Source organism: Zosterops lateralis (assembly GCF_965231275.1).
Source record: "Zosterops lateralis genome assembly, chromosome: 10".
NCBI lineage: Eukaryota > Metazoa > Chordata > Aves > Passeriformes > Zosteropidae > Zosterops > Zosterops lateralis.
In genome coordinates, this window is record NC_139770.1 from 20,983,793 (window position 1) to 20,995,813 (window position 12,021).

Consider the following 12,021-nt stretch of genomic DNA (forward strand, 5'->3'; position numbering starts at 1 on the left):
ATTAAAGATGACATCTGTGGGAACACCAGGGGCACACGGAGGTTGGGAGTTATTAGTGCAGGAATAACAATGGATTATGCACATTCCCTGCAGAGATCCAAAGAAATAAATACACTTTGCTATCACAGGCTCCAGCGAATGTCTAAGTAACAGAGATCAGATTAAATATCAGAGCAGATCAGTGTTGGAGTACAACCAGCAAAGAAAAGGTGGGACTGGGATAGAGAAGTCACCAGGGAGGAAAATGCCCTGACCACAGGTTCTGTTTGCTTTGGGCACAGCCAAGGGGACACAACTGAATTTACTTCAAATACACAGTAATTATCAAAGGGGATTTTTCACTATGTGAGCAATTAAGAAAGGGCACAAGGCACTGCTCCTGGATATCAGTTTATACAGAAAATAGGAGCAAAATGTTCTACTCTGAGACTACCACGACTCTTTGGTCACAGACCTCCTGTGCTGTTAATACTAATGGGCAGTCGAGTAAAACCGATATTCACAACAAAGATGCAACCTCAGAGTAGAGAAAACCTGCCAGAAAACACAATCCTATTTACAGACTGCTTGGTTTGCTGCACATTTTGCTTGTGAAGTTAAAAAAATATCTGATAGCACAACTCAAGGCCAGAAGGTCTGCTAGACGTAGTCGTATTTGGAAGGGTACGAGCGTCTCCCATCCTCGCTTCGAGGAGCTTCGTCATATCCCTTCCTGGCCTTGGGGTCAGCTTCATACCCCGAGCCAACCTTGTAGGGCCCCGTCCTGTAGGAGATGTTCCGGCCTGAGGCGTTGTAGGACACGGCTTTGTAGCTGGAAGAGACATCACAGGAAGGAACATTAGCCTCTGGAGGGACTGTGACTGCCCAACATTACACTCTATGCTCATGGTGGGTTTTAGGGAACTCAGTGCTGTGCCACTCAAAGAGCTCAGCCCACCATTCATGGGAACCTGCAAGTCCCTTTCAGGTTCTTTCATAAACATACACTTTCTTTCCCTTGAAAATATCATTTATAGAGTGATGGACCCACCTGCAATAACCAGCTGTGTTGGAGTACAAATTCCTGGTGATGTTACACCATCCCTGGAAGGGTTCCAGGCCAGGCTGGATGTGGCTTGGAGCCACCTGGTCTATGGAAGGTGTCCCTGCACATGGCAGGGGTGGAATGGAATAGGCTTTAGGTCCCTCCCAACCCAAACCACTCTGGAATTCTACAATTCCATGTAAATCATGGCTCTGGTTCAATCTACCCCTACTCATGATCTGTGCAACCTGCAATTCATGGGCCTGAACCTACCAGCACAAGGCAAATGTCACATTTTGAGGTTGGTTCTCATGTCTTCTCTGTTTGTGTGTGAGTCACAGGGACAGGGAGGGCAAATTCTCCCTTTGGACCCACAGAGGGCAACTCACTAACCATGGACTTCAGGCAGTGGTGGCCTTGGCAGTGCTGAATTAATGGCTGGCCTCTGATCTTAAAGTTCATTTCCAACCTAAAGGGCTCTGTGTTTCCATCATCATTGGGATTATCATGACAGGGCTGTCACACATCCACACATCCTGGGACATCTGGATACCTCCCCAGGCTTCCTGCAGTACCTTCCCATGTCCACCCAGCCCAGCTTACCGGGATTCCTCTGGGATGAGCCCTTTGCAAGCGAGGCACATCATGATGCCTCCAACGAGAGCCAGGCCCCCTGCCACCCATCCGACAAAGAGGGCTGAGCCAAAGGTGTACCTGCAAAACAGGCAAGGCTGGTTAGGGCTGCCAAGAACATTGCCACCCTCCCTCAGACCCCACAATTGTACCCACAAGTCCCCAAGAAGTCCAGTCTGAACCCTAAAGGCCTCCCTTTCCCATTCTTGAGCTGCAAGAACAGAGACATCCCAGCCCATTTGCTTGACTCCAGCCCAGACAAGAAGCTCTATCTCCTAAGAATAATCTTCCAAGTCCTGCAACCACCCCAACATACCCCCAGAGTTTGCCAATCCTTCAGCAGCAGCCCTGAGGGAGATTTCCACTGTGTAGCACACAGAGCCAGCTGAGCACCCACCTGTTCTGGACATTCTGCATTCCCTGGAACATGCTGGTGGTGGACATCCAGAAGTTTGTGACCAGCATGTTGGCAAACACGGACACTCCAGTGATGGCACACAGGCCTGAGGTGGGACAGAAGGACAGACTGAGAGGCACACAGTGCAAGAAGTCACCTGGGGCCTCAGGGAAGCATCCCACACCTCTGGAAAGGTGTGTGAGACACTGCTCAGAGGCCTTCAGCACAAAGGGGCACCTACAATGTGTTACACTTTTCTTCCAGTTTTCCTTGCATTTACAATCCAACATCAGGAATATGTCACACGACACATTCCCAAGTCAGACTAGCAGCAATCTTTCTCCTGACGTGTATCGTCACACAAATGAGTTTAACAAACAGATCATTGTACAGAATAGCCAGTAGTTCATTTTAAACATTTGTTTTACAGTGAAAAACATGGACCAAAAATTCCCTGACAGAATTTTTTTAATTGGAAAACACACACTTTGTCATGTGAAGAGGAGATGTCTTGGGTTCACAGCCTGTTTATCACCAGATGTGGAAGACCATCCCCAGAAGGTTGGAACTTCTTCCATTCACCCAAACAGGGGATGTCTGGGATGGCCATCCCTGACAATCCTGGCAGCAATGCCAACCTTTGGTTTTCCTCAGAGGAGGAATTCACTTGAACATGGAATCACAGACTGGTTTGGGTTGGAATGGACCTAAGGATAGATGGGAGCTGGGGTATCCAGAAGACCTGAAGTCCAGAAATTTTGGCAAAACCCCTCACATGAGAGTTTTGCTTTTTTTATTCCTTCCACAGTGTCCAAGGCCAGGTTGGATGGAGCTTGGAGCCCTGGTCCAGTGGAAGGTGTCCCTGTCCATGGCAGGGATGAAACTGGATGATTTTTAAGGTACTTCCATCCCAACCCATTCCATGATTCTAAAATGATAGATGTCAAATACAAAATTAAAGCTGTGTGGCAGAAGGTGGTTTCCTCTTTACAGCTTATATTTCTGAAGTTGTGTTGAATGTCTCATATCCCAAGAAAAGTTAAGCATTGGGATTTGAAGGATTTTAAATAGGGACATTCTCCTTCCCTTTGTTAGGATATAGATTTCATTTGCGTCTTATCTCAAAAATAATGTAGGAAAACCTGTAAGTGATGTATTAAGCATTCGCAGTTTTGAGGAAGCTGGGCATACCTGCAGCCTTGTATGCTGGTATTTAAAACCTACAAACCTGGCTACAACAACCCTGGGAATCTTCCTAAAATTATTATGGATAAAGCCTGAAACCAGAAAAAGTATTCAATATAAATAAAGGCTATAATAATACATGGCAACAACATATATAAAACAAATCAAGAGATATGCTTCCTTTTCCATCTGTGGGATATTTTTTCAGCCTTCCATATTTTGTCCATACAAACTTCTGGTTCCAGAGATTTTTTTGTTCCCTAATCAGAGGTAAAACCATTTGACCCCAGGAAATCAAGAGGACAACTTCAGAAATGAACCAAGACTTGCCCAATCCTCAATTCCAGGGAAATGCAAAGCCTTCCACGTGGAAGACACAACAGTTCCCACTTACCAGCAATGATGAACATGATGCCAGAGGTCAGGGTCATGTTGGCTTTGGCAGTGTCCTCCATGCTCCCAATCCGGATGCATTTCAGGGCAAAAATGCACACGAGGAGGCCGAGGATTCCCAGGACTATCCCCACGATCATGAGGGCCCTCACAGCCTGGAACATTGCTGCAAAACAAATGGCAAGAGCCTTGCTGAGTGGCTGAAATGGGATTTGTCAGAGTCTGGGGGATTTTCAAAGACAGCCTCTGTCTGAAAATAGAAAATTAAAAAGGAAAACCTTGGAAAATGGGCACTGGATTTATTCGGTATTATCTGGGGTACCACTGGAAGTGTGGCTGTTTGGCTTAACTTCCCAAATAGTTTGATGGTTTAGGCAGCTTTTTTTTTTAGAAATGTTCATTAGTGCCAGTCATGAAATTCATGGAGAAGAGTTGGTGAGGAGCTAGGATCAGCATGGATTGTTCCAGAACCACAGTGTTTGAGAAAGGGCTCTTTTTTGCTCCTCAGTGGAAACAGACAGCTCCACCCAGCTAGCCAGGATATTTCCAGCTACTGCATGACTCAAAATGCAGTTCTGTATGTTCCCACTTCCCAGTAAAGCAGACGGAAAAGAGGAAAATCACCTCAACAAACATTACATGAAGAGCAGGAAAGAGCATCAAATCTCTGGCAAGCATCTGCCTCACCATATCCTCCCCAGAGTTATTTGGAACATCAGTCCTGGATAAATCTGTCCAAGTTCATGAGTGAAACATCCAAACACCCCCATCCTGAATCTGTTCAGCCACATGCCATGGGCTGGGAATGCTGGTGGGTCATGCCCACAGGAGCTGAGGCCTGAAGGAGGCAAAAACTTTTCAGACTCTTTTTGGGTGGAGTAGAAAAGTAGAAGGAAAAGTAAAGGGAAAATTGTACCTTTAAAACTGGAGAAGTGGTGGGGGAAAGAGCTCGTGAATACCAAGGTGATTCTCTAATGAGGTGGCATATATCCCATCTTTTTTCCAGACATTTCCCCTCCCCACTTGTGCGCGAGTCCCTGGCAGGGACAGGAAGGCGGCAGAGCCCTGGAGGGGGTGCTGGGAGGAATTTCAAGGGTTGTTGGGATTTGGCTGGGACACTTTGCGGCCTCTCCTTGCCCTGCCACACACTCCCACAGCCCTGGGTCCAGCTTTGGTGCTCCCCAAGCACGATTGCCCCTCTTCAGGGAAGAGAAAGTGGGCTCATGATGGAGTGAAACAGGTGGAAAAGACATTCCACAGCCCTAGGGACATCTCTGCCCTGTCTGCCACCCCTTTGCTGGGTGACCACAGTGCCCAAGGCTGCAGGGGAGCACAGAGCCCTTGCACAGGCTGGGAAAAGGGTCTGCAGACCCTTCCCAGGAGGGTGCTGGGTGTCTGGGTGGCTCTCCTGGCCTGTGGGGTGTCAGGAAGAGGAGCAGAACCGCGCTGGCACCGCGGTGCACAGGGAAACAGGCGGGCAATACACCACCTTCTCCCACTGCCTCTGCTCTAATGACTCAATTTGCCCTTATCAGTTGATAACGAGTGCTAACGAGCCGGGGGTTTTCAATCTCCCATTCATCAGCCCCCAGGTAGGAGCTCATTAGTTATGATCCATCAGGGAATGGCGGATACGCCTTATCAGCCCTCAGAGGTTGTTCCGCAGCACCTGACGGGAAGCAGAAAGAGGAGGAAATTTCAATCTTCGTTTGTCTTTAAAACCACCAAACTTTCTTTGCAAATGCCTTTGTTTCAGAGCAGGCAGGAGAGGCTGACAATCCAAGACTATGGATCATGATAGAAGCTCCTTGTCCCCAAGACTTCATTCCTGGGTGTTTCCTGCAGGTTCACGGATGTCGTGACTGGGGTGTTTTCAACCCATCAAGCAGTGATCCCAAACAAAGATCCCAGAGAGAGTTTGCTTGTTCTCAGGAGAGGTCTTCCCAGTGCCTTGGATGCCCATGGAAGGACACAACAGGAGGGGCCAAGCCAAGCAGCCAAGGATGCTCCACTTTTGCTGGAGCACGGTCAAGAATCTCCATTGAAAGGAGCTGTTGGAAAGGGGGTGGAGAGAAGCACAGCAGGACATGACAGAAAAAATGCCAGATAACCATCAGCAGCCATTCCTGCCTCCATGAGAGTGAGTTATGCACCATCTCCACCAAGAGATGGAAAGCAGAAGGAATTTCTCCCATGCCTGCTGTGGCACAAAGACCTCTCCACTCGGCTCACAGGACTCGAAGTAGGAGCTGTTTGGAAAGGCTGCACTGCAGTTTCAAGGGAGTTTTGGCATCCCTTGAAAGTCCTCTGAAAAGAGCTGCTTTTCCAAAGGTGAATGACCTCTGCTTGGAGGAAGGAGTGGAAGGGCTTAGACAAACAAAGTGGGAGACTAAGGAAAAGTGGTATCGGGAGCAGTGGGAAGCAAACAGCCCTGGAATTACAAACCTGGCTTACGCACACACCTTTTGCATGAGGGAGGATAGCTCCACTTCCATACAAGGGCTGGTATTCCATAACAAGGGAATAGCAACAGCACCAACAGAAATAGCTTCTCCACCAAAATAAATGCCAGTGATGTGGAACCACAGCCTGCACCCCTGTTTTCCAGAGGTAAGGGAAACTGGATAGTTGTCTTCCTCCTCCGTGTGAGTGGTAAGACATGAGTGAGGTAAAACAACTTCAAGTCATTTAAATGGCCATCACTTGCATTTCTGTCATTAATATGTAATAGAAAGGTATAATCTGACTTTATGACCAGTAATGATTGATGGGATATAGAAATTTTAGGGAAATTAAGTAAATTCCAGCAGGTGTTTAAGTTAAGCAAATTCCAGCAGGGACATTTTTTCTATATGTTTGAAGGAATTAATCAAATTAAATGGATTCATAAAGATAATTCTGACAGGATATCTCTAACAGCAGAAATTGTCTGTGAGTGCTTTGCATGTTTCTTTATTGCCATATTACTTTAAAATAACTGAAAAAGTAAAATCTTGATTGGGATAAATTGACATCAAAATGATGGCTCCCATTTCCTTATGGCTCATTTAAAACACAATCATCTGTCTACAGCATTATGAAGAGATATAGTGGTCAACATTTTGTAGAGATAAATGGATAGATCTAATTTTTAGTCTTTAAAATAAATATTCCCATGAGAGAGGTGACTAAGTATCAGGGAAATTCCAAATAGGGAAAGAATTCACCTGGCAATCCTAAAGTTGGGTACACAGAGACACATTTATTGCATGGCACTCCTCGGAGAGTCACAGGTCCTCAGCAAAGCTTGAGGGCATCCCTGAGGATACAGGGCTGGAACCCACATCATTCCTGGATCAACAGTTACAAAGGGCCTGTGCACTGTGCATAGTGCACAGCCATGCTTGCTTGGATCTTTTTGTGAGCACACACCAGGAGTGAGAAACGCTCCCAGGGCCAAATTTACTGCTGGGCTGGGAGAACTGGAATACCCTCACATGTACTGGGGTGGGAAAAACAGCTCTTTGGGGAACATTAGCAAGCAAATGGGACAGCAGTATCCCTCTGCACTCTGCTTCTGTAGGCACTGACGCTGCCCAGGTGATGGGGAGTGACTGAACACACCTTTTCCCTTCATGCTCTTCCTACTCTCTCCTCTCACAGGCAGATATCTCCCATTCCAGCCCTGTCTTGGGAAAATCAGTGCATTCCAATTATTTCCATTACCCTGTAACACTACACAATTGTATACAGCCCTTTTTCCTGTGTTTCCATTCCAAGAGACAGCACCTGGGGGGTTAAACATCCTCGCTCTCCTTTCCTCAGTGGAGCTGTGCTGGTTGATGCCAGCAATGGTGCTGAACCCATGATGCTCACTCAGAGATCCCCCATACATGCTCCAGGTTGTAACCCCACCAGTAACCTCACCACAAAAACTATTTTGGCAACAAATACGCTCCTATTTTTATCCTCAAAACATAACACTGGAAATGTTATTCCTTGCTAAGTTTTAAGATAAAAGATAAGATACCTGCTTTAAGATACCTGCTCCTCCTTTCAGATAAAAACTCTGCAGAGCTCCAGGAGGACCTCTGGAGTGTTTTTGCCCCTACCTGGCAGCCCAAGGATGGTGAAGTACGGCCGGCACTCGGTGAAGCCGGAGCTCTGCCGCACGCAGCTCCTCCACAGCCCCTGGTACTGGAACACAGCCGTGACTGGGTTGTCATACAGGTCCTGCGTGCTCCACGTGTCCATGGCTGTGGCCATGATGCTGCCCCCGACGCCCAGCAGGGACACGAGGAACCCCATCACCTGGCAGATGGTGGTGGACATGGTGTGTCCCCGGAGAGCGCAGGTGGCACGGCCCCGAGGGAGCCGCAGTCCTACTGGGGCAGCCGAGTCCTCCTGCCTGAGCCACCAGCACTGCAGCTGCTCTTATCAGATGCTTTCCATTGAGGGCTGTTTGCTCAAAGTGTTTTTGCAAGATAGTCCAGTTTCACTCTCACTGCCGGGGAGGTTTGTGCCGGCAAGGCTGGAGATAGGAGCTTTTGTCCTTTACGAGTGCTTGTCCTTCCACCTTTAAGCAGTGTTGGGTAACCCACTTGGGGCTTGGCCAGCCCCCTGAAACCCTTTGCTGCCCACTGGGTCTCTCCTGCCTGCTTGGCACAGGGCAAGGACCATGTCCCCAGGGGAATTCAGCACCTGACCCATCCCTCTGCTGAGGCCACCACACCATCTGTCCCCCATGGAGGTGTCCGCACAAGAGGCACAATGGAAGACAGGGCTCTGTCAGAGGATGTGGGGACACCAGCCCAGCCCAGGGATGTGGCTGCTCCTTGGATGCTGACCATGGCACAATCCAGGGCACCAAGCCAAGAGCCCTAAACTGATCCAGCAAAGCTTCTCCAACCCTGTTGTCCACCCACCCACATCCCCACTGCCGTCATGAGGACACACTGTGGGAGGGAGGAGAGCACAGGGACCACTGGAAAATGGCCTTTCTGAGGGAGTGATTGTCCATATTGACTAGAGGGATGGTCCTGGGAAAGGGATGGGGAATACATAAAGTGGGGAATTCATTATCACAGTGGAGAGGTGCTGGGTTTGTTGAATCAATATAAATCCACTGTGCCACTCGGCCAATGGAGTCAGCAAGGCGCAAGGACCTTCCAAGCTTTACACTCATCCATTTTCATCCAGTGTCCTCCTCCAACTGATTTACTTCAGTACTGACCTAGAAACAAATTCCTACATTACACTCTACTTACCAAAGGCACCATCTACAACAGCCCCTGGATGTGAAGCCATGTGAAAGCCACCAGGAAGAGAGGAAAGACTGATTTGTGTCCACGGAGGAGCTACAATTGGGTTATTACACCCTGGATATTGCTCCTGCCTTCTGGAGAACAACCCTCCAGGACATCCCTCAGCTTGTGGGGCTCTTCTGGGGCAACCAGAGCACAATTCCATGTCCCCTGGCAATCACAGCCCTCCCAGGTCAGGCACAAGATGTCGTTGCTTCTATCAGTTCTATTCAAATGTCATTTTCACTCACTTTGGTGAGTTTATATCACAGGAATGGTCACTTCTGACCTACCCATAGTAGCCAGTAAAAATAATAAAATTAATGAAAACCATAGAAAGGAACCCTCAAAGTACCAGAGGTGGTAAAGAGCTGTTCATCTTCTGTGAAGGACAGGGAATGTGTCCAAAATGTTTCTTTTTGGATAATGATTTGTGATAGATCAGGGCTGGAGAAGACTTAAAAGTTGAGATAACAACTAGGGATAAGAAAGACCTGGAAGACAGAATGACAAAAAGTGCTAAAATGTGGTTAGTTCTCCATCCTGTCCCTTGCGGTCCCACAGCCAGAACTATGTCCTAGCCTAGAAAATCACATTCCATCCAAGCCCTGATGCTCCTCAGCAGTTCTCCAGGATGACTCCTGTTCTTCCCACCCATGCCCCAGGACCTGCCTTCTTGTTTTTGGCCACTCAGTGGTGAGAGCCCACATTCCCTTTCCTGGGCTGAACCTTGTCAGAATATGTCAGAGAGAGGGATATTCCTTTGAGACATAACCCCTATTCCCAAGTGTGTGTAACAGTGCAGAGAAATTAACCCATAGACTGGTCATAGCTAAAAATAACCCCTGGGGAGGAAAAGGGAAGGAAAGAGGAGGGAAAGGGGAAGGAAAGGGGGAGAATTTTTTTTTTTTTCTCCAAACACCTCTTCCACCTTTTAAATGATTGGGTTTTTCTGCTCAGTAGGACATCTAGGTGGTTCCAGGAATACCAATGGTGGTGGCCCTTCCATCCCTATATCCACATTTGCTTTGGTGGGAGGGGACACACCCACCACTCCTTCCTCCAACCTGGCTGCTGGCTCCAGCCATGTGCAGCAGGAGCTGCTCTTCAAACCAACAGGGACCTTTTCTTCTCCTTCTCCAGCATTTCACACCTCAACCTCTGCTCTTCCCCACAAAACACCTGTTGGAAAGAGGGCCATCCCTGGATGTGCCCGCATCCAGTCCGTCACCTCAGTAACCTTTCCCTGGGAATGGAATTTTCTCCTGTGGATGGAGAGGCTGTTTCTCATCATGGCTCTTACTCAGGGACATCAAAACCCCAAAGCAATGGTGGAGCAGTCAAAAATCATCATCAAAATCTCCAGGTGTGCAGGAAAGTCCAGGAGAACCAGTCTGGCTTTGATTTGCAGGGCCAGATGGAATCATGTCTCTAAAGAAGAGAAACCAACGTAGGGTTGGACATTCCCCACTGAAGCCTTGTGTGCTGTCCCTAAAAATGGAGATGAGGAAGGAATTTTGCTGCTGATGGCCATGCTGCAGTCCTCAGTTAAGAGTTAAACACCCAGCCATGCTCAGCACTACATGTTGTCATCTTTCAAGAATTACTGTGGTTTGGGGGGCTCCTGTTTGCTCATCCCTTAAAGTATTGGCTGAAGTGTCCCCCAGGCCATCCCATTGCCATTTCTCCTGCTCTGACCAGAAAAGAGTCATACTTGGAAAGAGTGGGCATTCAAAACTCCCACACCTTCCTCAGTGGGTGCTTGAAGCAGAGTTCTGGAGACAAAATCTAAACTTATTTCTTTCCTAACCCTTCTCCAGCACATTTCCTTTGCCTTTCTCAAATATTTGTATTTTAAGCTTATTTTTAATGGTTGTTTCTGAGCTGCCCATGATAGGGAAAACTATATTCATCCCGTTTTCCCAGGTAACAGAAGATCCCCTGGGAGTTTCATCTGAACTTTTGGATCATAGCACAACCCAAGAAGGGTTGTCGAGCAAGCCTGAGCATCTTCACCACAACCTGATGTTCATCTCCAGCCACCCCATGGAGATGACCACAGCCAGGATTGGCTGAAGGATGGCAATCTGTCTCCAAGCAATCTGTGGATTATCTCCAGCAGCTGAATGCTTGGCCAGAGGGTTTCCCAGTCCACATGGAAATGCTGAGCTGTGTCTGAGGAAGGAGAATGGCGAGGCTGTAGCTCACCAAGGAGCAGAGAACAGGGCTCCACTGAGCTTTGGGACAACCCTGGTGGTTTACCCAAATGAGGAAAATAAGGGGGCTTTGTGGCCGCTCCCCTGTGCCCCTTTATTCCAGCTCATAGTTGCTTTATCTCTCCAGGCGTTGACTCTGCGTTATCTCAAAACCAGCCCCTGTGCCCAGGCAGCTCCTGAATGTTATCGCCACCTCTCCCACAGAAATCACCTCCAGCTCATGTTTGCTCTCCAATTTGCAAACACAGCTCACACCCTCCCGGTGGCTCACACCAGCCCAGCCTGCTCAGGCCCAGACTAAGCAAACCCACCCTCCTCTTCCTGCCCCTCTGTTGGCGGGACCGCCTCGGGGTCTGTGAGTGTGTGATGAGTGTGTGGTCCACAATAAGCAGGGCTGAATGGCCTCTCTGGAATTCAGGGAGGGAATGGGTCATGGAAGGAACCCATCCCAGCTCAGATTCACACCACTGAGAGTGGTCCAGAGGGTGCTCTGAGCTCCCTCAGCAGAGCTGGGGTGCATGAGGCTGAACTTGCCTACACTTCTATGAGTTGTAGCCCAGCCCCAAATCTCCACAAACTTGCTCCTTCCTCTTCTGGCTCATCCCAGATCCCTTGGGACTTTTTTTTTTTCCTTTTCTCTCATCCTTTCATGGTATAAAGACTCAAAACAATAAATGTGACACAAGCACCCAAGTCCCTGCCACCTTCTCCCATCCTGGGTGTCACTGGGGTTCCTGAGACTTCTCTAAAGGTCTCCCATTGTCCTTTTCCCCACACCTCCCTCAGCTCCACCTGTGAGTGCAAACCCATCAGAGCCTCACACATGTCCTAGTAGGATGTATCAAGACTCCAGCCTGCCTGGGACACCTAAATCCTTCTGCACCCAAAATT

General features: G+C 48.3%; 1 protein-coding gene across 1 annotated transcript; it reads right to left on the reverse strand.

The window, feature by feature from the left end:
* Positions 1-639: 639 nt before the first annotated feature.
* Positions 640-7,943, reverse strand: CLDN18 (claudin 18; the record flags this gene model as incomplete). The annotated part of the gene is made up of 5 exons (XM_083869094.1): positions 640-811; positions 1,628-1,738; positions 2,055-2,160; positions 3,634-3,798; positions 7,724-7,943. The coding sequence occupies 5 exons, from the start codon at positions 7,941-7,943 to the stop codon at positions 640-642; spliced, it is 774 nt and encodes a 257-aa protein (XP_083725220.1).
* Between the last annotated feature and the right edge of the window lie 4,078 nt (positions 7,944-12,021).